Raw genomic sequence first — 27,791 nt, forward strand, 5'->3', positions numbered from 1 at the left:
TTTTGGTCTGTACTGTACATCTTATGTATTGAAGTATTTACGTAGCACAAATGAAGCTATAAAACACTGAAGCATTCCACACTCACAAAAGCCAAATGTCTTCCTGTTTTGCGAAACCCAAAGCTACATTTGTAACTTACTGAGTGGCTACTGTCCAACTTTATGTGTGTTTCAGTGTAAATGACCCTTGGACCATCATACAGCCCTCAATAAAACTGACTAGATAGCCTGAAATAATTTATTACTGTCAAACTTTGATTATTGTACTTCACACGCAAAGACAGACACACACACACACACACACACACACACACAAATTAAAGGCCTTATGGGGCTCTTACGATAAATTATGCCCATGGTGACTTGCTAATACCTTTGCCCAAACACGCACTTCCTGGTCTGCTTATCTTTCATAAACTCTGATAAAGGTGAACACACCTGAGAGTGCTGAAGATGACTGTCTTTATGGGTGTTTCTTTTATAAGCTTTAGAGATAAGACAGAAAAAAACAGCTAAACAAAGACGAAGCTGCTTCACAGATCAGCAAAGACAGACTCGGTGGGATACAACCCGCAGCTGCCGATTCGGAATAGTGATGAGTCTTTTTTTTTAAATTTGCTGATATTTGCCTATGGAAGAAAAGCAAGACCCAAAGGTAGAAGTTCTTCTAATTTTGGATCACTGTCATTTGACAGGAAAGCTATCGAAGTATCAAGGTAAATTTAATCTGCTTTTTTTTCTAATTTTGTGTCTGGATTAATACAGTAGAACAGAGTTAATGTTCCTACAATGTTCCTCTTTAAAGGACATCTTGCACTACTAGTAATGAAATGAGAACCATTACTGTTTTCAGGTCATCTGAAGCTGTGGATTAGACCAACACAATGGAGGACCTAAGATACAGGGGGAAGAAAAGAGAGGGAAGGCACAGGTAAACAGCCCTGTTTATCTTCCTTTATTTGCTGTTAATTCAAAAAAGGAATCTCCTTCTAAAGAAGAGGGGCTGAGGACAATATGTTGCAAGCTGTGAATTGAGAACGGTGAATCACATTCAGGTTAATGGAGGCCCAATTAGCACACTTTGATCATAATGAGCAAGCATGATTAAATACAGTGCTTGCTATAGACAGGACACATTTCTCGCTAATGAGCAGAGATTCATGCTCTACCTTTTGGATGATTCATCTTGTGCAGTAAAGTAGATGTAAATATTTTGGATGCTATACAATGTATTTTTAAAATACAGAATATTGTCCAATATCACATGATATTATATACAGGTAGTGGAAACTGATGTTTACATATTCTGTATAAAATACCACAATATCTGAGTTTAAATTTGACTTTTTTGTTTTATGTAATTTAGGATTACCAAGATTATTTTTATTTCCTAAATGCCAGAAAAAAAAAAGATAGATTGGTTTACACATTTTTGGTAATATTCTTCAAAGTCTGTATATATATTCATGAATTTCGTATTTGATCGATTTTTCTTTTTTAGCTGTACGACTTAGGACAATTTGTTTGGTATTCTTCCTCAAGCTTTTCCCAATAGTTTATCGCAATTTTGGCCCATTGCCCCTTACAGGACTAATGTAACCGAGTCAGGTTTGTAAGCCGCCTTGTTCAAACTCAGCTTTTCAGCTCTTTCCACAAACCTACTGGGACCGAGATCAGGTCATCATTGACTTTGTTGTCCTTAAGCCACTTTGTAACTAATATGGCGATATGCTTAGGATAATTGCCGGTTTACAAGCTGTACAACGTCCTGACTGATGTCATAAAATGTTGCTTTTTATTTATTTCTCGATAATACTATTTGCTCATAATTAAGTTAGTGAAGTATAGCACAACTGCTGTACTTCACTGTTGGGATGATGTTCTTTGAAGATTCATTCTAGGACACTTAAAATGTTTTATCAGGCCACAGCACATGTATCCAAAAGTTAAGGCCTTTGTCTCCAAGTGCATCTTCAAACCATAAACAGGCTTATCTTTTTGTTTGTTGGGGTAATGACTTATTCTTAACCCGGCAAAGTTTTGCCTTATTTAACTTTGAGAAAAAAAAGGCACTTTTTTTTAACTGTGTGTCAATATCTGGTTTAAACTCTAGATATCTAGTTTTATAGTACTTGTTTCACTATTAAGGCCTTAACAGTGAAAGAGGTTATTGTTGTACAATTAACACAGATAAATTATTTATGCATTTCTCTCTGTTCAAGAGACTATTTCTAGTTACTACCGCCAGTAACTGAAAGAGAAAAAAAGATATTTATTTCCTTATTTCAGAACAGCACAAGTTCTTCAACAAATAGAGCTCTTAATTTATCCAGCCATCAAGTTTTGAAGTTGTGTTTTATTTGCTGTTTTAGCACAAGAGAGAGAAAAAAATTCAGCAGACAAGTTGAATCTCAGAAACTATTCCATTTCCTTGTCCATAGGCACACAATCAAGCTTTATTAACCTCTTCATCACTTAGGAGGTTAATTGTTAGTGGGATAGATATTAGTATTGGATAAAATTAAAAACTGCTCGGTGGTATTACCAGGTTTCAATTAAATATAATTTACAGTTTGAGGGAACACTTAATTTCCCCTGAGTACTGCTGTGTTTCTCTTTATTGCTACGCCGGATATCATCCCCGCTGATGCTGCCTGCTGTTAGACGGGCCATTAAAAATGTTAAATATATACCACAGCTTTAATCACATTCTCTATATTACTATCTGTGAGGCAAAAAATGGAATCAAGTTACCTGGTTTAGAAAAAAATTCATTTTAACCTCTCAGAGCTTTGAAAAAAATCTTAGTCTGTGATGATTGTTACTATCATCTGAGGGTCATGAATTTTGATTTAATTCAACGTAATTCAGCATGCAACGTCAAAATATGTTTCAAGGCCAGACTATGGCTGCTTGTCTTTGTAGTTATATGAAATTAAATATGTCCCTTTAAAATGGATTAATTGTATTTCCCTAAAAAAGTTGGGTAATATTTATCCTGTAATCACACCAGGTATGATACATAACAGCCAAATGGTTGTAGGTTTGAACCCCGGACATTGAACATTCTCTCATGATTTCATCCCACCATCTAAAAAAGCACAATAGGTTAGATGGTATGATTTTTATTTGACCTTAGGATTGAGTATGTGTACAAAGAGTTGTCCTATTCTCCCCCGTATTGCCAATATGATGAACCGTAAACTTGTCCATGGTGTTACCCAGCCTTTTCCGTTAGCAGCTGGAATAGGCTTTAGACCCCCCTGGTTCGGAGCGGGTTTAGGCAGGTGCAAGTGAGAGTATTGAACCCTCATTAATCTACACAGAGCAAAAAGAGCTGGAATGGACCACTTTCTTAATATTCATTTTTCATTCATCTTCTATACCGCTTATTCCATAGTAGGTCACAGGGAAGGTGGTGCCTATCTCCAGCAGTCTATGGGCGAGAGGCTAGGTACACTCAGGACAGGTCGCCAGTCCATTGCAGGGCAACACAGAGACATACAGGAAAAACAACCATCCACACACAAGGCCAATCTAGAGAGACCAATTAACATACATGTTTTTGGACTGTCGAAGGAAGCTAGAGTACCTGGTGAGACCCCACACATGCACAGGCAAACTCCATGCAGAAAGACCCCCGGCCAGGAATCGAACCCAGAACTTTCTTGCTGCAAGGCAACAGTGCTACCAACTGTGCCACCGTGCACTCATACTGTCTTAATATTCAAAGTAAAAACTATGTATGTGTTTCTGGTCATGTCACTACATCTCTAAAAAGTAACCAACTAAAGGCAGCATATACCATCATTAAAACCAACATAGCAACTGATTTTCATGTAGATCGTTCCTTACTCGAATTTAAATTGAAGAGCTTAATTACGAAGGAAGAGTTGAACAAAATAACGACAGAAGAAACTACATAATATCAAAATAACAGTAATATTGTGTACAATATTGTGTTAACACATGTATTGGGTACAAAAGGTGTATTTTGTATAGTTTTTTTTTAATCAATTTCATGTTTTTCTACTCTGCTTGCATTGATCTGCAAACTATTTTAGAACTAGAACCACAGATACTTTTAGAAACATAAAAAACATAATAAAATTAAATATGTCTCCCAAGAGCAGAAAAAATTCAGTCATAGATTAAAACAAAACATTTAGAGTAGAAGTGTTAACTCTGTAGTATTAAATAAAAATAACATAATATTTCATGAACAACTAAAATTGTGTTAAATTAACTGCTATTTTCGTGCTATTTATATCATATCAATAAATCAAAACTTCTACAACTTTAATGAAATATGTTCACCAATGTACAGATGATGAAAGGAAAAAACAGAAGGAAAACATAAATAAATACATAGTGTCCTGTAAAGTTATCCTCAATCACCAATAGCAATAGGTAATTACTATTGTTTTTTGTTATTGGGGTAAACAAAAATCGGTTGGGATTGGTACATCTGCTGTTAGAACTACTTCTCGACTGTTGGTTCACTGAAAGCATCAATAAATGTAAATTAATTTGAAGAACCAAATTTTGCTTGGGAAGAAGACAGACATTTGGTCTCACAGAAATCACTTCTCCTAAACTGTAATGAATGCAATGTGACATGGTTGTTTGTCCTAATCCGATATCTCACTGTTACACTCTTGTGTAACAATAATGTGGTGGCAGTGGCTCAGTGCAAAGAGTAGTCATGTTACAATCAAATGGCTCACCCCTGCTACATGTCCTTGGACAAGGCACTGAACCCCAAGCTGCCTACTGGTCTTTGTATGACTATATGAATGGGGGAGCTATTGTGAGTGTGGATGGAGGAGTGTGACTCATGGTGTAAAAGTGCTTTGAGTGATCAGTATGATTGAAAAGCACTATTTAACCTCACTTCACTATTTAACCTCACTTCAGTATTTAACCTCACTTCACTATTTAACCTCACTTCATTTAACCTTTAGCCACCTGCAGTTAGAAAAAGCAGAAAAAAATGAAAATAACCTAATAGCTTAGGCCATGTGAAACAAAGACGAAACCTTTAGTATTACTCAGCATCACATGTATATCTGTCAAGAGCCACAGATTTAAATATGCTCTACTTTGTCTTCTGTAAGCAGCTAGTTTTGATTCGTGAAGTTATGTAAGAATGATGGCGTGAGTAACAGCGGCTAATTTTTTATTTAAGTTGTTGCCAATTAGCCACTGAGCAGATGTAACACAAGAGGGTTTCATAAGGTTGGCTTAAGTCAAAGAGAAACAGCCTTGTAGCTTGAAGCATTTATTACAGTTCAGGAGCTGTGATTTCTAGAACAATCCTCCTAAATGTGGACTTTGCTCTACGTGACTACAAACAGCTATATACACACAAAGCTGTTGAACAGGAACAAGGAAAAGAGACAGTTTGAAAAAAGTCAATAGTCCCGTTTGTCATTTTAGTGCCTGGAGCTCTTGTAAATACATATACAGTTTTATACAGAGACTGCTTCCTTATGATGAGGTCTCCTTAAGACACATACTTTGTTTAGTGTTAAGAGAGGTTATTTACACATTATCTGTAAAGGTTCAACTGAAATGTCTTTTTTATGCCACATTTTTTATTTTAAGTGGTTGTCATAAAAATAAGCTGGCTTAATAAATACTAGTCAAAGCACTTCTTGAGTTTATTTAGTAAGTCAAATCAGATTCAGGTTGTAAAAAGTGTTATCTGTCCAGTGAGAGCCCACAGCCTAATTATTTCTTTATTTATTGACATAAAGTTAGCAACAGTGGAGATGACAAAGTTAGACATCAGCAGTCTGACTGCTATCATCACAGTCAGATTTAGCTGGATTGGCGAGCTAATATTGTTTCCTTATTACGTGTTGTGGTTTGACTCAGCAACATTTATCATTCGTGTCAAAACCTGTTCACTTAATTTAGGGCACAAGTACAAATAGAAACACAAAATACAAAAAAAAACATGTAAAAAAAAAATAACTACATGCACATCATGAAAATACAAAAAAAAAAAAAACTTAAAGAAACATGAAATATGCAAGTTTGCAGTTTCTGTGCAGTTGCGGATTTATTTACCCTGATTTATTTTCTCACCATTTGATAATCGATTAACTCTAATCTTCAATATAACTACCTAAATTACACTAATCATATTAACATCGTCATTTTGGCCTCTACAGCTTAATACATTGTCTGTATAGTTTGCTACTTGAGCTTTGCGTCAACTGAAGTCATTTACCAATACAGCGCTTTCCAAACATCTTAACTTCCAACACACTAAAAAGACAAAACAGTGCCTTACTTGCAATACTGGTAATAAAAAGTGTCTAACAAGTCTATTAAACAAGACAATGATGATAGCAGAAATGACTCCTTCATGCAACGTAGTATTGGTGTGCATTGAATCAACTATCAACCTCTTTTAATGATTTTAAGATCTTAAACCAGCTTGTCTTACTGTTTGTCAAAAATCTGATCGATCACATAGCTTTATAATGAGCCTATTACTGCTTTGCAGTTTTAAATTACAATACCAAAGAAGATTATATTTCTTAACAATTTGATAATAATCTTTAAAAGAATAAGCATGAAAAATTGATCAGTTTACTAAAGAGTATGGAAAGATACGTATCTAATATTAATCGGCATCTGCTTATTACTAAAAATATATAAATAAGCAGGCTTATATAACTAATAACAAACCCAATCTTAAGAATGACAAGCATTTAATTGTAAACTAATAGTGGACTGAGAATTAGAATGCAATCGGAGATCTTTTTCTATAAAATAAAGCTTATTAAAACTTAAAGTTACTAAAAATGTAAGTTTCTTAAAACGAAGACTATTGTGATGGTCTAAATAAGAGTTTTATGATCTAACAATAATTTTAAGGCAAGGTTGGTGAGAGGGAATGGAAGGAGGTTACAGATCTCCAGATCGACCATCAAAGCAGTGTCTGCTCAGCACAAAAGGGGAAAGTGCCTATTCAGTCTGACAAGTCATGTAGTATCATTTGCTCACGTGATGGGCTTTACCATCATCTTTATACAGCTTCCTTCTCAATTTTCTCTTTGATATAGAGACATCTCTGTATAGCGCTGCTTTAAATGCCCCATAGTAGTCACTTTCAGGCAAGACAAATTACTAAAGAAGACAGTACACATTAAGCACAAAACACAAAAATGGTAATTGTAGAACTTCACTCAAAAATAAATAACTCAATAAAGTCTGCTATACAAAACAAACATTTATCGTAATTGCAGTGAGCCTGAATAAGGAGGATCAATTCTAAGTGACTCAGCCAGATCTCAGCCAGAATGTCAAGGTTCAAGGGTTATGGCTGCTGTGTTTTATCTCTTGTAAGATTCAGGGTAATTTATTATTATCTACGTGCCTTCCTTTGGGTTTTTGTAACCCCCAGTGTGGTCCTCTAACTAACTTTGTGAACCAACTTCTCTAACAATGAATACAATTCTCTTTATTGTACCCATATACAGAGAGATATATGTTTATGGACTCTTTCTTTTAACCATTAAAAAGTCATTGACCTTCATGTGTGTTTGCATCTCAGGGACACATGGGATCCATTCCAGCTGAACCCTGTGGGAGCAGAGAAGGAGGAAAAACAAAGGTGTTTCCTGTTGGCTCAGTACCTTGTGGCTGTTATTGTGGGGGTGGCAGTTTTGGTCAGCGCTGTTGTTGCTAAGGTAAAATGATATTTCTCCCAAATTAATCACCAACACGTTTTAGGTTTTTTTAATTATTAATGTCAAGGCACAGAAAAAGAGGCCCTAAAGCTCTAAGCGCAAAAGTTTAAAAATTAAAACATAGAAATCTAATTGATTTTTCAGTCTGACTTGACTAGTGCATTAAAAAATACTAAATAAACTTCTGAACAAATATTGTCCAAATGTAAGTTTGATAAGGGTATTCTTAAATGCAAATGATAGCAACAACATATGGAAAAAACAAATGTTTTGGATAAGATTTTTAGTAATTTCTTATTTGATAATGATTAATCATGATTGATTTGTTTATTTATTTTGGTGGAGCTAGATTATTTAAAGCAAAAATACTACAACAAGTTTTTCTGTTATGTTGAATCACATCATAATTCTTTGTTCAATCTGTTTAATGGCAACCAACAAACCTTTCATTTCCTTTTGAATGTTCGGTATTTGGTAACTTTATTTGTGCATTTTTCTTCCTTGTACATAACATCCTTATTACACCTGAGTAATCTTTAAAAGATTTGATATTCCCTCCCCCCCCTGCTCTTTTCTTTGTCAGTCTGTCTTTCAAACTCTCAATGTAAAAAACATATATGTGATCTAATTTCAGGGCTCCCTCTTGGTATTATCAACACTAGCCAGTCCAAAATCAGGGCGTAACAGTCAAGAGCAACAGTTCTACATGCTGATGTTGGTGTTTTGCCTGGTCTTCCCCAACTTCTTGGTTTTTTTGAAGTCACTATGGCACTGTGCCTTGAGGAAATTTGTGGTCCCCAACATGAAGACCATGGGCTTTGTATGTTTTTCATAAATAACTTTTAATAATTTCATCACATGACTCTTATTTGTAGGCATTAGAAACTATACAGAGAACTGTTCATTTTAAATCATTATTTACATGATAAGTCATTTTTATGAAAGGGTGATAAGTATGTTTAGAAGTTCAACCTGTTATTTGCTGACATGTATATCTGGTGCATAACAAGTGAGTAAGCAATGGACTGAATTAAGGCATAACTAATATATTACTGCATATACAGCACAAAGGAAAACAGATAAATATACATTTCTCTTTATGCAGTGTTTTATGAGGTATAATTTCAAGCTCAATTGTATTTGTCCAATGATGTTCTTGTGTCTTTGCCAGATTTGTGCCATTGAGTGTTTGGTGTCTCTCGGTACTTCAGTCCTGGTCCTAATAGTTATGCCTCAGTTTGACATCCTGACGAATCTCTTCATCAGCGGAGGAGTCTGTATTGTATCTGCAGTGCTACAGATACTGTACAGATTACAAAGGGAAAGCTGGAAAATTCTGTTCCCAATCTGCTCCCTCCTTCTCACCAGTGCTGGTAAGGCTCCTGAAGTTACTGTTGTATTGTGCGTTTATTATAAAAAAAACAGAAAAATGACTCAGTCTTCACATATTTTTCTGTTACACTGCTGTGTTAGAGCACCTATAGGACAAACTTCACAAATAATAGAAAGGTCATGTGCAAAGCTTGGCAAACTGTGCTTTAACAAGGTTTTTAGGATCCCACAAAAATCATTTAGTTTAGCAGGTAAGTACTTTATAGTAGTGTTTTTGGTTTTGGAGGAGAAACCCTACACTTTCTCTACTAACCTGATTTCCAGTATCAATTAGTTGACTTAATTGATTCAATGGACAAAACAGTACTGATAAATTGAGTTATTGCTTGAAATGTGAATTAAAACATCTGCCTCTTTTTTAAACATATTAGATGGAAACATAAAAGACACACTAACTCTTTAGGAGATTGATAACTAGCTGAATTACAGGTTACTGCCTCCTGGGAATGGACTACTATGTTCGTGAGTCATCGAAGGTGGATCGACAAAGCAAAGACTGCTTTTACTACGTGGGCGTAGGGATTTTCTCTTCACTCCTCATCTCTTTCTGCTGGTGGGAAAACACTATGCAGGCTAAAAATCGCATGCAGGTATAATGTTTCCCTTAAATCCATGTTCAGCTGAACATTCAACCCTTCCACACCATCATATTTACACTTTATAGAGTCGACATTTTAACTATTAATAATCAGTGAAACTCCTTTATGTCTTACTTCACAGAAAACACTGTCAGAGTTGGAAAGCTTCAAGGACTTTGTGTTTCTCATCAGCAGCATTTTGAGAGTACTGATTATAGGTATTTATCTGCTGTCAATGCTTGAGTCAAAACAATGCACAGACAAAATCCCACCCGATGTGGAAATGTGTCGTTGTTCAGCATCACTGGTTTTGTACACTTGGATGGAAAACAAAGTCGACAGGAAAACACAAACACATTTCTGTAAAGTATGCAGTTCGGACAGGGATTAAAATTGTATTAGAATGTTTTGTGATATTGATAAGAGGGTAGATGAAAATATGTTAAAAATTCCTCTTCTATTAGGCAACAGATTCTGGGGCCATGGCCACATGTCCCTGCAACCAAAAGCCCCACAAACACAGCTCTTACAAAATGGACCAGTTATGAACTACGTAATGGTTTCATTACGTAGTTCAATTTTATCACTAAACAGCACACAGTGGCTGCTTTAATCTACTGATGCCCTCATAGAACTAACATTAGAGAAAAACAATACAAATGTAACAATTTCAACGAAACAGTTTGGGGGTTTTGCAAACATCATCAGTTAGATTCCATCATCACAATGAAGCAGGTTTTTACAAAAAAAAAAAAAGTCTCAACAATTTAGTCGAATTTTAGTTTAGCTGTATTTTATTTAGAATCTTAATTCTACATTGGTGCTTTATTAGATGTTTTGAAAACATGCAGTATGTTTTTTCTCTTACAGGAGCTGTGTACCTGATCTACTATGCAGCTATTCAAAAGTCTATCAAGTGGTCTGATTTTAACCTGGCGGGTAAAGAACAGAAACTCTTGCAAATTGGCCTTGTGCTATTATTCTTACAGGTACGTCAAAGACAAGACTGATAAACAGACACATATGGTAGGGCAACATATTGTTAAGTACAGTGTGTATAGAATGTATCACTAATGTTTCTCTCATACTTCTTACTGGGATGGAGTCTCTACCCCTTCAGCTAAGTTTTTGTTTTCTTAAATAAAACAGAAATCACAGTATGTAAAAACTTGAGACACTCTGAATACCTAACTTGGCAAAACTATAGTAATGAGAAAAAGAAAGTGCACCCTCGTTTAAGTCAGGATTGGACATATAGAGAATGTAGTATAAAAATGATATGACCTTAAACTTAGTTTAAATCTTACCTTTGTTTTTATTTTTCGCTTGATAAATAAAGACATTGGTAAAGACAAGTTGATTTGCATTATGCTCTGATTTATTCAACATTTTGCTCGAAAGAGGAAGTGGGTTTCTTTTTTTTGCATGCCCTTAGGTGATGTAACAGTTAAATGCCAAAGCCATAGACCTTAAATGTTAAATGTTAAACTACAATAAAATAAAAGATTCCTCCAATGTCTAAATGCAGTAAGCCTAATAAATGTATACTTGTATTTTGCCCCAGGCCTTCTGCTCAGCAGCCTGCCACTGGTTTGGCGTAGTTGCCTGTAAGATCCACGCTGTCCGGATGAGTTTTGCTCTGCCACTCTGTTGTACAGGCCCTACAGTGCTGTGTTTGGGAATGGTACTTTTCATGACACAGGCAAAATATTTGGAACACACAAAGTCAGTGAGCATCTTAGGTAAGGTGATTTTTAGGTAACACTTTTCCTACTCTATTTCCTTTTACACAGAACTCGGGAGACATAATTTACACTAACTTACAATGTCTCTTGAGTTTCCTCATAGTTTTATAAAGGTTGTCATCTGTCCAGCTGCTGTAACAAAAGGCTTGCTGGGATGTACTTACTTGTACTTTGATCCTAACCAGTGACAAACTTCTTCTTTATGTAAATCACAATATCTATATACTGATGAGCCTTTTCTCTATGACGTGTATCAGTGGTAATAAAAAAGAAGTCCATCAAAAATTATTACATAATGATTGGAAAATTACCTTGAAAAAGAAGTACCCACATACACCACATAGGGCGGTTCTGTGTTTTCAGATTTTCATCAAATAACACATCCTAGATCTGAATGAATGAAATATTCTCTTTGAATACTTTGTTGCTTTTTGTGCTGACAACAAAATCACACAAAAATCATCAATGGAAATCAAATTTATTAACTAATGGAGGCCTGGATTTGGAGTCATACACACAATTAAAGTGGAAAAACACACTGCAGGCTCATCCAACTTTGATGTAATGTCCTTAAAACAAGTCAAAAAGAGGCTCAGTATTGTGTGTGGCCTCCACGTATGACCTCTCTACAACACCTGGACATGCTCCTGATGAGACAGCGGACGGTCTCATGAGGGATCTCCTCCCAGACCTGGACTAAAGCATCCACCAACTCCCGGACAGTCTGTGCTGCAACGTGACGTTGGTGGATGGAGCGACACATGATGTCCCAGATGTGCTCAATTGGATTCAGGTCTGGGGAACGGGCAGGCCAGTCCATAGCTTCAATGTCTTCATCTTGCAGGAACTGCTGACACACTCCAGCCACATGAGGTCCAGCATTTTCCTGCATTAGGAGGAACCCAGGGCCAACCACACCAGCATATGGTCTCACAAGGGGTCTGAGGATCTCATCTCAGTACCTAATGGCAGTCAGGCTACCTCTGGCGAGCACATGGAGGGCCGTGTGGCCCTCCAAAGAAATGCCACCCCACACCATTACTGACCTGCTACCAAACCGGTCATGCTGAAGGATGTTGCAGGAAGCAGATTGCTCTCCACGGTGTCTCCAGACTCTGTCACGTCTGTCACATGTGCTCAGTGTGAACCTGCTTTCATCTGTGAAGAGCACAGGGCGCCAGTGGCGAATTCGCCAATCCTGGTGTTCTCTGGCAAATGCCAAGCGTCCTGCACGGTGTTGGGCTGTGAGCACAACCCCCATTTGTGGACGTCGGGCCCTCATACCATCCTCATGGAGATGGTTTCTAACCGTGTGTGCAGACACATGCACATTTGTGGCCTGCTGGAGGTCATTTTGCAGGGCTCTGGTAGTGCTCCTCCTGTTCCTCCTTGCACAAAGGCGGAGGTAGTGGTCCTGCTGCTGGGTTGTTGCCCTCCTACGGCCTCCTCCACGTCTCCTGGTGTACTGGCCTGTCTCCTGGTAGCGCCTCCAGGCTCTGGACACTACGCTGACAGACACAGCAAACCTTCTTGCCACAACTCGCATTGATGTGCCATCCTGGATGAGCTGCACTACCTGAGCCACTTGTGTGGGTTGTAGAGTCCATCTCATGCTACCACAAGTGTGAAAGCACCATCAAACATTCCAATTTGTAAATTGTAGATTCTCACCAAAGACACTAAAACTGAATGAACACACACTGAATTATGTAGTAAACAAAAAGTGTGAAATAACTCTAAACATTTTTATATTTCAGATTCCTCAAAATAGCCACCCTTTGCTTTTATTATTGTTTTGCTGTCTTGGCATTCTCTCCATGAGCTTCATGAGGTGATCACCTGAAATAATTTTCCAAAGAGTCTTGAAAGAACTTCTCAGACATTCATTGAGATACATCCAAAGGTTAATATTTCAGTCATCACAGCAAAGGGTGGCTACTTTAAACATATTTAAAATTATTTTACAATTTCTCGTTTACTACATAATTGCATATATGTTCATTTACTGTTTTGATGCCTTCAGTGGGAATCTACGAACAATGTAAATAGTAATAAACATAAAGAAAACAATTAAATGAGAAAGTGTGTCTAAAACCTTTGGCCTGTAGTGTACATATGTTTATTCTTTTTTATATGTAGCTGGGTTCACAATGCAGTCTATTTTGCACAGAGTTCCCAGCATAGTTCTCTTCAGGTTTGGTCTTTTTATCCAAGCAATTAGATTTTTCTACAACATCCTAAATTGGATATTTAGGCCCTCTACTTTTTTATCATTCGTAAATATGTGTTGAAATTTCATTTGAGCACATGGAGATTTGGGTGTGGCAACTCCTAGGGTTTCTGAAAAAAGATATGCATTGTATTAAAATTTATGTGATGCAAAAAGTTGAATCCCCTGTTAAATATTGTCATTCTTGCAGAGTTCTGTGCAAATTTGCATTTGGTGAAGGACAAAAACACAACTAATGTTGTTATGTTTGAGATGAGCCGGAGCATCTGCAGGACTATGCTCAACAGGTATGGTGCCCTCTGCACACCAAAGAAATGTTCCGTTTTTGTCTTCCTACAAAAATCTGCAAAAATTTTATGTTTTGTGAAAATTTTGGTAGTATATAGTATGTAAATTTGTGCAAATTATAAATATCAATCTGTGTAGAGCTGCAACATTTTTTTTTAATTATGCAATATAATATATATATATACCCACACAATATATTGTTTGATTGACAGCTACTACTTCCAATGGCCTTTTGTCATGTTGGCACTGGAAGGAGTGTGCATGTGGGCTGGCTTCGTCACATGTACCTATTATGTGTGGAAGATCAAGGTATGTGGATAATCTCCCTTTACTATATTTTTAATAATTATATCATTCAAAGTAAGATTCTGAAAAAAATGTGCTTAGACCTCCTAAAATGATGTTATGTTTAGGACAAGACATCTGCCCAAGCTAAAGTGAAAATGTTACGTGTTACAACGAGCACGCAAAAAGGCCCAAACCTTAATATTTCTTTGATCCACCACTTACTAGGTCCAGCGTATAGAGAGAACATCTCAGCTCTTTGTTCGTCGACTCTACGAATCTGCCTTCATCGACCTGTCTCTGCTACTCAACACTAAGATGAAGCTACCTAAAGCCCAAACAAATGAGATGTAAGAGGATTATCCAAGTAAAGTTTTCCTGCTGCATTTGTCTGTTTTAATATTGTAAATTAGCACATTTTCAGACATATGCTAGAGATGAGTGAACTGTAGCAAGAACCATGAAAAAAAACTGTTTTTGACCATTGCATTTATCTATTTAGGGAGGGAAGGTTTTTTTCAAAAATAACACCAAGGTTCCTTAGAAATCTTTAATGTTTCAAATTTTTTAAAGGCCAGGTGGTCAAAATAGTAACATACTGGTTTTATTTTCAATTAGGTTGATAAAGTTAGGAGTCATTCATGATTTCAAATGATGTAGTCCAAGCAAGGATTCAGAGGGGCTGCTGTGTTCTTTTTGAGGGGGAGATAAATCTGGAAATCATCAGTGTAGCAGTGGAATGAAATCTGATATTTCTTTGAAAACAAGCCAAATGGAAGCATGTGCAGGGAGAACAGAAGTGGACCAAGACTGGACCCTTTTGGGGGAGCCCACAGCTGAGGGAAGCTGTAGATGGTAATGAACCCCACTAGTCTAAAGGGGAAGGTCTGGTCCTTAAAGTAGAACATAACCTACTATAGAGAAGTTCTATTAATCTCAACACAATGGGACAGTTGAGCATTTTTTATGTGATCACTGTTGTTTACTATTTGCAACATTAATATTTGAAAATGTACTAATACCCTCCTCTAATCTTTTACATCCTCTTCTCCCTAGCCAAGATGAACTGCAAAGTGTTGTGATCTACCTTTGCGCCACCATGTGGCATGAAACCTATGATGAGATGCTGAAGATTCTCACTTCCATGTTCAGGTAACAAACACTATCAATATTGAGTGTTTGCAACACTATGCACCATGAGTTTAGACACAAATAAAGAAAATGTAATTTATATGACTGTTGTTATTTAGGCATCATGTAACAATGAATTTCTTGCTTTTTGTCAGGCTGGATCGTTATCGAGGGGATCCAAAGGAGGAACACAAGGACAGTTTTGACTTTGAATGCCACATCCTTGTAGATGATGCATTTATGACTGAGAAGGAGACACAGAAAAGGCTGGTCAATGAATATGTCGAAGACTTAATTCATGTTGTAACAGAAGTTTACAGGTACAGGAGTTGTATATGCCTACTATTAAATGCATGTATGTACATATACACTCTTACACTTCTCTAACCATCGATCTACCTATTTCCCCATTCAGAGTGTTCACCAACAAAGAGCCTGATGATGTGTCGATCATTGAGACTCCCTATGGTGGGAGGCTAATGTTTGTCCTACCCGAGGGTAACATGCTCTATGTTCACCTCAAGGACAAACAACTCATTCGCAATAAAAAAAGATGGTCTCAGGTATTTAGAAGTATCACATATTTTGTATGTATATCTTAGAATACATTTTGTTATTCTTTTATAGATAACATAAATATAGTTTTCATATAGTCTACATAAAAAGCCCAGATTCACAGGCTCACAAAACACAACACATCACACTAGTGTCAGAATCACGTTTTACTCTACAAAAGAATTACTAAAGGGATTAGTAGTATACTTGGTGCTTTGTCACATTTTCTATTATGAGACAGCTGTATTTTAGACTAACAGGTGTATTAAACTGAAATTAGTAGCTAGCATCTTTAATTTTAAACAATATTGTAAGGACGTTTTCTCCTGTAACCTGAACAGAAGTTTTGATTTAAATAGATTTCAAAAATGAAGTTGTTGTAAAATCTCTCATCATTGACAGGTCATTGGTTGTTTGAGAATAACACCCAGAGCAAATTATCCTATCTTATTCTAAAATATTGAAAATTACAGGTTTGTGATATTTATAGTCAACAAATCACTGAACAGTGGCTTTATTTTACTTACATGCTACCACCAGCCAGGCTAGTTACAACCACAAACATATTTGATGATAATCAGTAACATTTTGTTTAGCAACACCAATTATTTGCAATATTATTGATAAATATTACTCTAATGTGTCAATAAGTAGTTTTTCTATTGCCAATTAATCTGCTATATAAAGGCTCACGACAAATTAACAATTAACAACCAATTTTATTCTGAAAATGTATTCGTTGTTTTGTTTATGAGTACTGTTATGTGTATGTAATATCATTGTAGAACACTAATTACTGTTCTACAATATGTTTTTGAAAAGTCAAGTACAATTTAAATAGAACAAACAAACTTTATTGTTGTTTTATCATCGAGTCTGGCTGATTAATAAAAAGTACATATTCTATAACTATCAATAATAATTTACATTTTTTTAAAATCAGATAATGTACATGTACTATCTGCTTGGCTGGAAAGGTTACATTTCTAAGAACCCGCAGAAAATGCCGGTAAGCTTCAGCTTGCATTTATTTTTATCTCTTGCATGTGGGCTGGTAAATGTGGTAAATATCCATCTTTTTTATTCCAGCGCATGGATACCAGCAGAGAAAGTCTAATCTCTATGGACGGTGAGATTTTCCTTTTGCCTCAGTTCGACAATGACAACAAGAGACGATTCATTTCAGATGACAACACATATATCCTGGCTCTGGACGGAGACACGGACTTCCATCCTAAGGCAGTGGTTCTGCTTGTGGACAGGTGAGGCATGGGCAATTAAACTATGTGTATTGCTATATGACTGAGGAATTATATTGTTGAACATAAATGGTGAACAGGAAGTAATTTTTTACTACCTGCTTTTATTAATTTAGATGTGATTTGCTAGAGATCATAACTCCACTGTTCTCTTGTCTTGAAATCAAGCTAGATTATTTGGTTATTTTGAGATAAGAAATTACAACATGATTGTGGTGTGTTAAAAAAGCAGTTCATGTGTTATAAACAGTTTTGTCATTCAGTATCCCTGTCATGACATTTTGGGGTGATCTATAACAGCTGGATTAAGCACTGATGGATATTTCCTGATGTTATGTTTAGCTTTATTCAGATTACAGAATGATTGTCATGATTTCTGATTAATTTTACTGTAATTTTTAATTTATTTCTAGTTGTCAAGGAAAATAAGTCTCATCTCAAAAACACATGATTCAAACATCCTCACAACAACTTATTCTTGGTTTTAACAAGAAAACTTGATGAATGGCTTATCTCATGAATGCCATAAAGGATTTTTTTTTCGTGACTTCTGTAGTTTCGCATTAATGCTTTGAAATTAAAAACATGGATTCTTAACAGGCTGAGAATGTATTACAACGTCGGTGCCGCGTGTGGCAGAATCCATCCGACTGGTATGGGTAAGTAATGCATCTTGAAAAACTCTTCACTATTTTGTGTGTTTCTACACTTAAAAATTTAAACAGATATTAATGTTATATCCCAGAAAATTGTGCAGAATGCTCCAACCACCTGATGTAGATTTAGCAGTTACTGCTGTCTCGTTTGTTCTTAATAGCTAATTGTTGGCAATACTGTCTCTTTTTGTAAGAGACACACACATAATTAACTGGGCTTTCCACTACAATAAACAGTGTTTTCTTTAAATTATTATTTTTTGTCTATTTTGTCTGTAAGTCAGCCTTATTTTTCCTTCTTTTCACTGGCTTACCTCAATTTTAAATAACATGGTATTCTGCATTTTAGGGAATATAATTAGATAAAACAAAATAAGGAACTCTAGGGCTTGGGCTGCACAACATAATATAAACACATAGAGTGCAAAATAAATTAAAAGGATTACAGATTGCAAAGTGAGCAGTTATCACCTCCAGGGGGCCAGCATTCTGCATGTTTGAGACATTTTACCTTTTGAACACACCTGATCTAAAAGAATTGGTCATCAGCAAGCTTCTGTAGAAGTTAGTTGAACTATTTCATTCAGGTTTGTTGGAGCGGCATCCCCTCAGCATGACCCCACCAGGAGAGGCCCATGAATTGCTCAACCTGATTAAATTTCAACTGCTTTTTTTCAGGAATTTCTTATACTCATGAAACTGTGTATAATATCAAATGCTCACCGACACTATCGTCTTATTTACCCTGCATACCATAGGTCCCATGGTTTGGTACCAGAAGTTTGAATACGCAGTGGGGCATTGGCTACAGAAGACTGCCGAGCACGTGTTTGGCTCTGTGTTGTGCAGTCCTGGATGCTTCAGTCTGTTTCGGGGGTCTGCGCTGATGGATGACAATGTTTTAAAGAAGTACACAACAACTGCGACAAGAGGATCGGAGTATGTGCAGTATGACCAAGGTAGGTTCTCATCTAATTCAACCTCATAACCAGCTATGTTTGACTGCGCTGAATCAGAATGATTGTGTACATTTTGTAGGGGAGGATCGTTGGTTGTGTACTTTGTTACTGCAACAAGGATGGCGTGTGGAATACAACGCTGCATCAGATGCATACACCAACTCACCACAGGAATTCAAAGAGTTTTACAACCAGAGGAGACGATGGGGACCTTCTACACTGGCTAACACACTGGACCTTTTGCACAGGTTATTAATCTTGGTTAAGACTCACACTTTTTTATTAATGTAAATATATATATAAGTATACACATACAGCGCCTTGGAAAAATATTCATATTCCTTTTTCACATTTTCTCATGTTACAACCACAAACGTTAAATTATTATGATGGGATTTTATGTGAAAACCAAATATCATTTTCCTTCCTCTTCCCAATTACGCTATACTTTTTGCTGGTCTACAGCATAAAATGTCAATAAAATGCACTTCAAAATGTGGTTATCTGTGTGTCAAACTTAAAGCGTTCAAGGGTTATGAATATTTTTGTTTTTTGGCAAACTAGTTTAATCTTATTATGCATTTACTATTTTTATTTACAGTTTTAAATATGCATTTACCAATTCTTGTGTTTTCATGATTTAAATACAGCGGATCAGAGACGGTGAAGAGAAATCAGTCCATCTCAGGGCTTTATATCTTCTACCAGATGTTTACCGTTGGATCCTCTATTCTGGGACCTGCCTCTGTGACACTTATGATAGCAGGTCAGCAAAGCCAGGCCATCATACCTAAGGCCCATGGCAATTTTTAAACTTTACCACAGAAATCTGACAGCACCTCTGAACTTTACTTTAAAACATCTTAAACATGTTTGGGCTGTTTTTTTATCAGATGAGGCTTCTTGCTATCAGTAAGCTTTTTTAGCTTTTTAATATTCTAAATATAGAAACGATGTCATTTTTTTGTTAAAGTATGTCCAAACATATTATTTATAAAGAAAATGTATTAAAATGCCATAGTGAAATCAGGTGACCACTTTAACCTAGCCTCACTTTTCCAGGTAGGCGATGACTTTCAATCAATTAGGAGCAAGTATTATAAAAACAAATAGTCGGGATACCAATGCTACTGGTGTCACAGAGTAACACAGACTCACACATAAACTACTACATATGTTTCAAAAATATATAGTTTAATCAATATAGCTCATATGATAAAAATACATTTCAGAAACAAATAGGAGAACAAACAGACTTTGTAAGTTTGAGCAAATCTGGCAAGGAGTTTTATTATTCAAGTAGGCAACATAAAGCTCTGTTCACTACGGTTCTCATGCAATACTCATGCAAACAGATAGCTTATGGACATGAAAAAGAAAACTTTACATTCACACATGATTATAAACTGTTGAGCCCAGCAGCCCTGCTTAAACGGTCATAACATCCAAAGAATCAGTAATTTAATAAACCCACATTCTCCATGTTTTTCCTGACAGGAGCTATTCAGTTTATTTTCAAAATGGATGGTGCGATTTCCATCATTGTCTCATGCGTCCCTCCAGTCTTCTACATCATCATCTGCTTTGCAACTAAAGCAAATACCCAAATAACAATCGCTGCCATCATGAGTGTTCTGTATGCGTTCCTCATGACTGCATCCTTCTTCTCCATCATTGGTGGGTACAGTCTTACTCTACATTAGTGCAGTTTTTAACATGTATGTTAGCAAATGTGTACAAACGTATTCTTCTTTTAGGTGACATGGTGGTGCAGGGCACATTCTTGACCCCAACTGGCGTGTTTTTGGTTTCAATGGCTATCATGTACGTGGTGACGGCTCTACTACATCCACAAGAATGTGGTACGTTTTTATTATAATTATTATTAACATTGTTCTCGCTCAGGATTGCCTGAAAAGATATGTTTATACAGTTTTTCCTTTTTTGTCACACTAAAACATTTGAGATCATCAAACGTACCTTAATGTTAGACAAAGACAACATAATTAAATACAAACTGCTGTTTTCAAATGGTGATTTATTTTATTTAATGGAAAAAGGCCATTAGAACCAACCTGTCCAATGTGAAAAATAAATTTTCACTAGGCCTACCCTGGCTTGATTATTTCCAGAATCAAGAAATAATTTAAAGAGATCCTGTATGAGATCATATGGTATGTTAAAACGTCCCAATTACTCCATGAGCAACTTATTTTGGAGGTCATAAAAGAACCCAAAACAAAATCTAAAACACTGCAGGGCTTACTTGTCTCAGTTAAGTTCAGTATTTATGATTCCAACACAAATAGAGAGAGACTGGGCAAAAATGGCTTTCATGGGAGATTTTCAAAAAAGAAAGTAAAGAAAACTACCACAGCGTTCGAATAAAAAAAAAAAATTATACCTATAGTCAAACCTTGTTGTGGTAGTGTGATGGTCTGGGCCTGCTTTATTGCTTCAGGACCTGGTGGAGTTCTGTTCTCTTTCAGAAATTCCTGAAGGAGAATTCCCGGTGATAAGTTTGTTACCTTAAATTGAACGTGGGTTATATAGCAAGGCAGTAATTCACCAGCAAGCCTACCTCTGACTGGTTCAAAAAAAGAGTCAAAGTCCAGGCTTGAATCAAATTGAGATGCTGTGATATGAGCTTCAATAGGCGGTTAATGCTTATTTTCAAGGGTATTTTCTTTTAATAAATGAAATCCTGATTTAAAAAGTGTTTTTGGATTAACTCAGATTATCAAACTAAAATTTGTTTTACAATCTGGAATTATGTAATGCTTTGCTGATGCTATGTTTATATGTTTTGTTGCACTCCACCAGGGTTGATTATCTATGGTCTGATGTATTTCATCTGTATCCCCAGTGGATACCTCCTGCTGATCATCTACTCACTGGTTAACATGAACAATGTATCCTGGGGCACAAGAGAATCCAAGTAATGCAATATTCAAATCTACTGTAGAAAGTAGTGCTTCCTTATGATTTTTTATTATTGATTTATATTTTGAGATTCATAAAATGTAAAATAAAATTTTTTATCTAAAAAGAACAGATTTTAAATTGCATAACTACAATGTGTAATTTTAGTCTGCTAAACATTTGTCACATATGTTATTTAAATGGAATAATATGCAATTTGAAGTAAAAGTACAGTATATTACTGTAAAAAGTTAACTACTCTAACAAGTTATTTCATTCAGTAACTTGCTAAGGCTAATCAGCAAGGTGGCGATTAGCACAAAGTCACACATAAATCAGTACTATTAATCCTTTGACATGTCTTTATATCATTTTTATCATTAGGGAAGAAGGAGAAGAGAACAAACCTAAAAGCATTGTGTGCGACAAAGACTGTAGACTCTGCTGCTGGGACATGAAGATACAGGTACTGTTAAGAGAAAACCAGAAACAAATCTTTCAGTAAGTGGATGTGCTGAGTTAAATTGTTCTTCTGTTTTGCAGATAACCAATGAAGCAGAAAACGTCATGCTTCAACAGATTGTGGGTTTGGCCGGACAGAAAGCGCCTCTCCTTCAACTCACCAAACGTGAAACACAACCGCAGGCTGCCTCAAATCCAGAGCCTCAAGCTAAACCTGAAACCATCACAAAAAAAGATGAAGTTAAAAATCCTCCAGCTGACATAAACAAAAAGGCAGCATCAAAAGACCTGAAGTTTTCAACCACTCATGAGTTAGTCCTCTTCTTATCAGTATTATTACTGCATACAGAGTTTAATCACAATTTTCATACTATTAAACAATGACAATTATTGTTGTGCTTGCAAACAGTGATAAAGATGAGGAAAGGAGCATAACATCTCATTCATCTGATTCATCTAACTCATCTGATGCATCTCATTCATCTGATGCATCTGATCAAGACGACGATGACTTTATGAACGGTGATTTAGAGGATATGGAAGACATTCCTGTCAAGGGTGAGGAGCATCTAAACTGTTATTGTCCCTAAACGTATAAACCAAACATTAACTCAATTATGTGCAATATGTGTACCACATTGTGTATTAAACTATGGGCAATGATGAGTGTGTTTTTCTGTGTGTATGCAGACTGGGTGGAGCCTGTAAAGACAGAGTTTTTGAAGAAGCTAACTTATTTCAACATGAAGAGAAATCTACAAGCACAAATACGGTAGATTTTGATAGGACTTCTTGTTTTTCTTGTAAGGTTTTAAAAGGCAGCATTTGTAAATGCACAAGGTAACATTGGAAAAGAAACAAATATTATACCTGCATGATTGGACAAATAACAAACAGCAAACCAGTGTTTAAAATATTACCTTATTAATCAATCTTTATCTGAACTCATGTGCATACATATAGTGCCTATGTTTTCTTTGCTAATCGTGACATGTTTTGTGTTTCTATATCCAGTGGTGTATTTATGTCCCTGAGTAGCAATTATCTAATTATAGTTATATGTTCTTATTCCCAGATACTCACTCCGCCACAAAAATCAGGATGATGTATGTGAAGACCTGGTGTTAATGTTAACAGACACGCTCAATATTAAACTCAGCAAAGCAAAACCTGAGGATATTTTGGAACAAGCTGAGCTCGACGAGTTACAGCATGAGCTAACAAATCAGGTAAATTAGATTTTTTTTTCAAAACATAAAAATGGGATCAGTTGTTCTTAAACAGCAGCCTGAAGAACAACAGTTGGCTTACAATAATTAAAACGATTCACATTTTCTGTTTTAATAAGGCTTACAAGGAAGTAGCAAAATCACTCAGTAATTTACTTTGTTTATGCCTCAGGCTCGACACATCCTGAAGAATAACAAAATGATGAAGTTAGAAAAGAGAGTGAAAAGAGCCATAGAGAAAACCCTCAGTGCCCCACAAGTCCAAAGGCTGGATGAGGTAAGAAGTCCAATCAGCCCACAGTCCAGTATACATAATACTACAAATGTACACTCACCATCTACTTTATTAGGTACACATTTCTAGTAACAGGTTGGACCTTCTTTTGGCCTGCAGAACTGCCTTAGTTCTTTGTGGCACAGATTCTGCAAGGTGTCTGAATTGTTCTGCAGAGATTTGGCTCCATGTTGACATGACAACATTATGGAGTTGCTGCAGATTAGATGTTTGTAAATCCCTGAAGCAAATCATCCATCCACCACATCCCAAACGTGCGCTACTGGATTGAGATATGGTGACTGCAGGCCAGTGGAGTACAGGGAACTCATTGTTATGTTGAAGAAATTAGTTTGAGATGAGCTAAACTTTATGACATGGTGCATTATCCTGCTGGAAAGAGCCATAATTAGACTGGTACAATGTGGCAATAAAGTGATGGACATGGTCACCAACAATATTTAGGGAAACTTTGGTGAAGAAACAATATTCAGTTGGTACTCTGGTTGATATATAGCATACTAATAAAAAAATCCCCCATCAACAACAATCTTAGGCCTTAAAACAAGTCAGGGTTATCCATGTTTTCATGCTGTTTGTGCCAAATTCTGACCCTAAAAATGAATGTCACATTTGAAATCAAGTAAGGCAATGTTTTCCCATCTTAATGTACAGGTTTGGTGAGCATGTGCAAATATTAGCCTTAGTTTCCTATTCTTGGCTGACAATAGAGGTATCTAGCATGGTCCTCCACTGTTTCAAGGTTCAACATGTGGTGCTTTCAGAGATTGCATCCGCTAATTGGATATTTCTCCTTTCAGACCATTTTCTGTCACTTAATTACTCTTTCTATCCAATTTTGATGCTCGGTTTAAACTTCAGTAGGTCGTCTTCAGTGCTTCTAAGTGCAATAAGGCACTGACTTGCTAATATGTGATTGGTGTATTCACTATAAGACAAAAATGTGATCAGAGAGTGTACTGTATATGCTCAAGTTTGGTGGATTTCTAATTTGAAGTTAAGGGTGAGAGTGTGGTTGACCTGGTGCCTCATCTGTCACCAGGTGTCTGGATGGTTGGAAACGCTTCACCAAACTAAGACTGTTCAGTTGAAAAGGACTCTTTTTCAGTTCCACTTTTGATCAATATTTGTTTTTAAATCCTAAAACACTGTGTGCATATATCTGTGTGTTTAGAGTGAGAAGGACTTCTGGGATAAGCTGATTGAACGATATTTGACGCCTATCAGTGATTCAAAGGAGCACAAGCAGAGAGTCAGCAAAGAACTGAAGTCGCTGCGAAACAAGGTACAAAAGATGTCTATTATTATGTGACAACATTTCTTAGTTATATTTTTTCTCAATGAAATTATTTTATGTCAGGGGAGGAACAAAAACCAAATGTTTTTAGAGCAGCTTTTTATATGTCTAAAACCTTTAACAAAGGAGATTCCAGAGAATAATTTCTTCATACCATTTTTAGTGTAATTTGATAGTTAGCATTCTAACATTAAATTGCATTTTAATGAACATTTTCTCTTGTGTAGCTTGTTAAATCTATTTGACACTGATGTGTTGAGACTCAGACATTAAACATATTTTCTTTGGGTGTTACTAAAAATCATTGATGTCCAATGTGTTTAAACTACATGAGAGATTTCTGAAAAACATTATATCTGGTGTTAGGACACAACCAAACCACTGAAAGCTGTCTCATTTCCACAGGCAGTCTTCCTGTACTTCATCATCAATGTGTTGTGGGTGGTAGCAACTTTTTTCCTGCAGCTCATTGGAAATGACATCATCAGCATCAGGATTCCCAAATATTCCCCAGATGGAAATTTAACAGGAGTGCTTAAGGTGGGAACATCAGAAAACAGAGTTCCACACAAATTCATGCAGTGTGGAATGATCACAGCAAATGGATTCTTCTGACTTATTTTGGAGTGTTTTATTTTTAAATACAGCCAAATAAACAATGTTTTCATTTTGCTCTGACAGGTGGAGCCTCTCAGTTTGATGTTCCTGTTTTCCTTTGCCATTCTTCTTCTCGTCCAGTTTATAGCCATGTTGTATCACAGGTACACAAACAAATGTATTCACACAGCTTACACATGAAACTAAAAACAAATGTTTCTTCATCTGGTACTTGAGTTTGTCTAAACCACTCATAATTCACTGGTCTTCAGTGAATGCTACTCCTGCTCCTGTTGCAGCTTTTAAATATAGTGAGAAAAAATGTAACTCAACTCATTTAATTACTAAATGGGCAAGAGACTCATGATACCTAGAAATACATCTGCCATTGGTTTAAAAGGTATTGTATGGTTATTTTGTTATTTTCCATGTGGCCAACTGGTATTTTACTTTCATGCCTCTGTGTATGCAGGGTCTACACTCTGATCCACGTGGTGTCCTACCGTGGCACAGAGAAGAACTACAAAGAGAGAGATCTGGTAGGTACCAACACCCAAACAAGCATGCAAGTGTATCCCAATAAATTAAATATTAGCAAACAGTTATTTTAGTACCTTAATTTAAACAGTGAAACTGATACACCTTATTGATTCATATATAATATTTATTTAAAGTAAGATATTTTGAAGTGTTAAACTCTTGTGATTTTGATCATTATGGCTTACAGCTAATGTAAACCCAAATTTCAGTTTCTGTGAAATTAAAGCAGGTCCAGGCCAAAAAGTCTTCAACTCCTAATAAGAGATTTTATTCTTTTGTGTGAGTTAAAATGCAACTAAGATGATCAGAAAACATGTAATTTAACTTGTTTTAATCTTGTATGGATATTGTTACGTTAAGAAATATTAATTTCCTTGTAAAAATATATATATGTTTTTTTGCAACACAGGAGGATGAAGAGGAGGACCCCACTATCGAGAACCAATATGCCATTTCAATTAGCAGTGAGGACTTCCAGCTGTAACGCAAGAAACGAATTCTTCTCATCATCAATTTCTTCTACAGTTTTAAATCTTCCAAAATTCACAATGCCTTATAGCCATTTTTTGATCATACTTCAGAGTTTAGATTGTCTGGGTTTCTTTTTTTGGAACAAAGCCATATCCAAAATTGGTCAACACAGGAAATAATACACTTTTCATCTGTTTCCCCTCCTAAACAACTGATTGTAATTAATGTGGGGAGGAACAAATGTTAGATGCACAAGGGAAATCAGATTTTGCAAATTCACTAAGCTTTGTTTGGCAGTGCAAAATGAGAAGGAGTACATTTTAACAAAATCACTGGAGAGAGTGGTTTTCATGACTGTTTTACCTGTGTTTGCTTATAAGATTTGTATTTATTTTGTTCGCATGGATAAAAGCATCCTTCAGGGTCTAATTGAAGAGGGTGTTGCAGAATGTGTGCAATGCATATCACCCTGAAATCTTTTAGAGCAAGTGAAAGCAAAGATACACAGATGGGGCATACAGAAAATCTGTGCTGTCTTGGTTTTTTTTTTTTTTTTTTTGTAATTTTGAATGTCTTTCTGTTGAACGATTGACAGATGTGGGCATTATATAAATGAAAAGCCCACTGAACTTTTTTTTTTTTTGCATTTAATATTGTTTTTGAACATGTAAACCTCTTTTGAAGCAAATGTCTAGATATGTTTGACAGTCCAGCAAAATTTACATTTGCACATGAAATAGTTAGAAATGACGAAACTATTTGAAAACCCAAATGTAATTTGGACAGTGTTACTTTTCCTGCACTGCATTAATACACTGTAATTATGTTAATCATCACAATGCACTTTGAAAATGTTTCTAAAAATCATAAATTTTATGTTAGCAAAATGTATTTGTAAAATGAACTGTGAAATAATTTCTTTTTCTGCAAATGTCATGTTTATGACACACCAGCAAGAGCACAAACAAAGGAATATCTTTGGCTCTTTTAATGAAACCAAATGTTTATATTGTAGTATTGCATAATGCTAGTTTAGTTAGTTAAAGTGTTGCTTCATGGCAATAAAGCACAATAAAAACAGAACAAAATAGATGGGTACCTGAATAAATAAAATATAAAAATTGCAGACCAATTCCGTGCAAGCCTGTCTTTTGTTTCTCAAATCATAGCAACAAAGTAAGTTATGCTTCACAA

The 27,791-nt window shown here is 36.0% G+C and overlaps 1 protein-coding gene across 1 annotated transcript; it reads left to right on the forward strand.

Annotated features, from left to right (window-relative positions):
* Window positions 1–498: 498 nt before the first annotated feature.
* chs1 (chitin synthase 1) lies at window positions 499–27,729 on the forward strand. Its single transcript, XM_047363292.1, has 35 exons — window positions 499–716; window positions 854–931; window positions 7,571–7,706; window positions 8,341–8,526; window positions 8,878–9,079; window positions 9,528–9,688; window positions 9,819–9,894; window positions 10,547–10,665; window positions 11,241–11,418; window positions 13,842–13,938; window positions 14,152–14,248; window positions 14,453–14,574; window positions 15,281–15,376; window positions 15,511–15,675; window positions 15,771–15,918; window positions 16,854–16,919; window positions 17,000–17,172; window positions 17,770–17,828; window positions 18,584–18,784; window positions 18,864–19,032; window positions 19,435–19,550; window positions 20,282–20,461; window positions 20,542–20,646; window positions 21,608–21,722; window positions 22,091–22,172; window positions 22,250–22,479; window positions 22,578–22,726; window positions 22,859–22,940; window positions 23,244–23,397; window positions 23,570–23,674; window positions 24,867–24,977; window positions 25,395–25,529; window positions 25,671–25,750; window positions 26,059–26,125; window positions 26,536–27,729. The coding sequence occupies exons 2-35, from the start codon at window positions 885–887 to the stop codon at window positions 26,608–26,610; spliced, it is 4,284 nt and encodes a 1,427-aa protein (XP_047219248.1). The 5' UTR covers window positions 499–716; window positions 854–884; the 3' UTR covers window positions 26,611–27,729.
* Window positions 27,730–27,791: the final 62 nt, after the last annotated feature.

This window comes from Girardinichthys multiradiatus, chromosome 4 (assembly GCF_021462225.1).
Source record: "Girardinichthys multiradiatus isolate DD_20200921_A chromosome 4, DD_fGirMul_XY1, whole genome shotgun sequence".
NCBI classification, from domain to species: Eukaryota; Metazoa; Chordata; class Actinopteri; order Cyprinodontiformes; family Goodeidae; genus Girardinichthys; species Girardinichthys multiradiatus.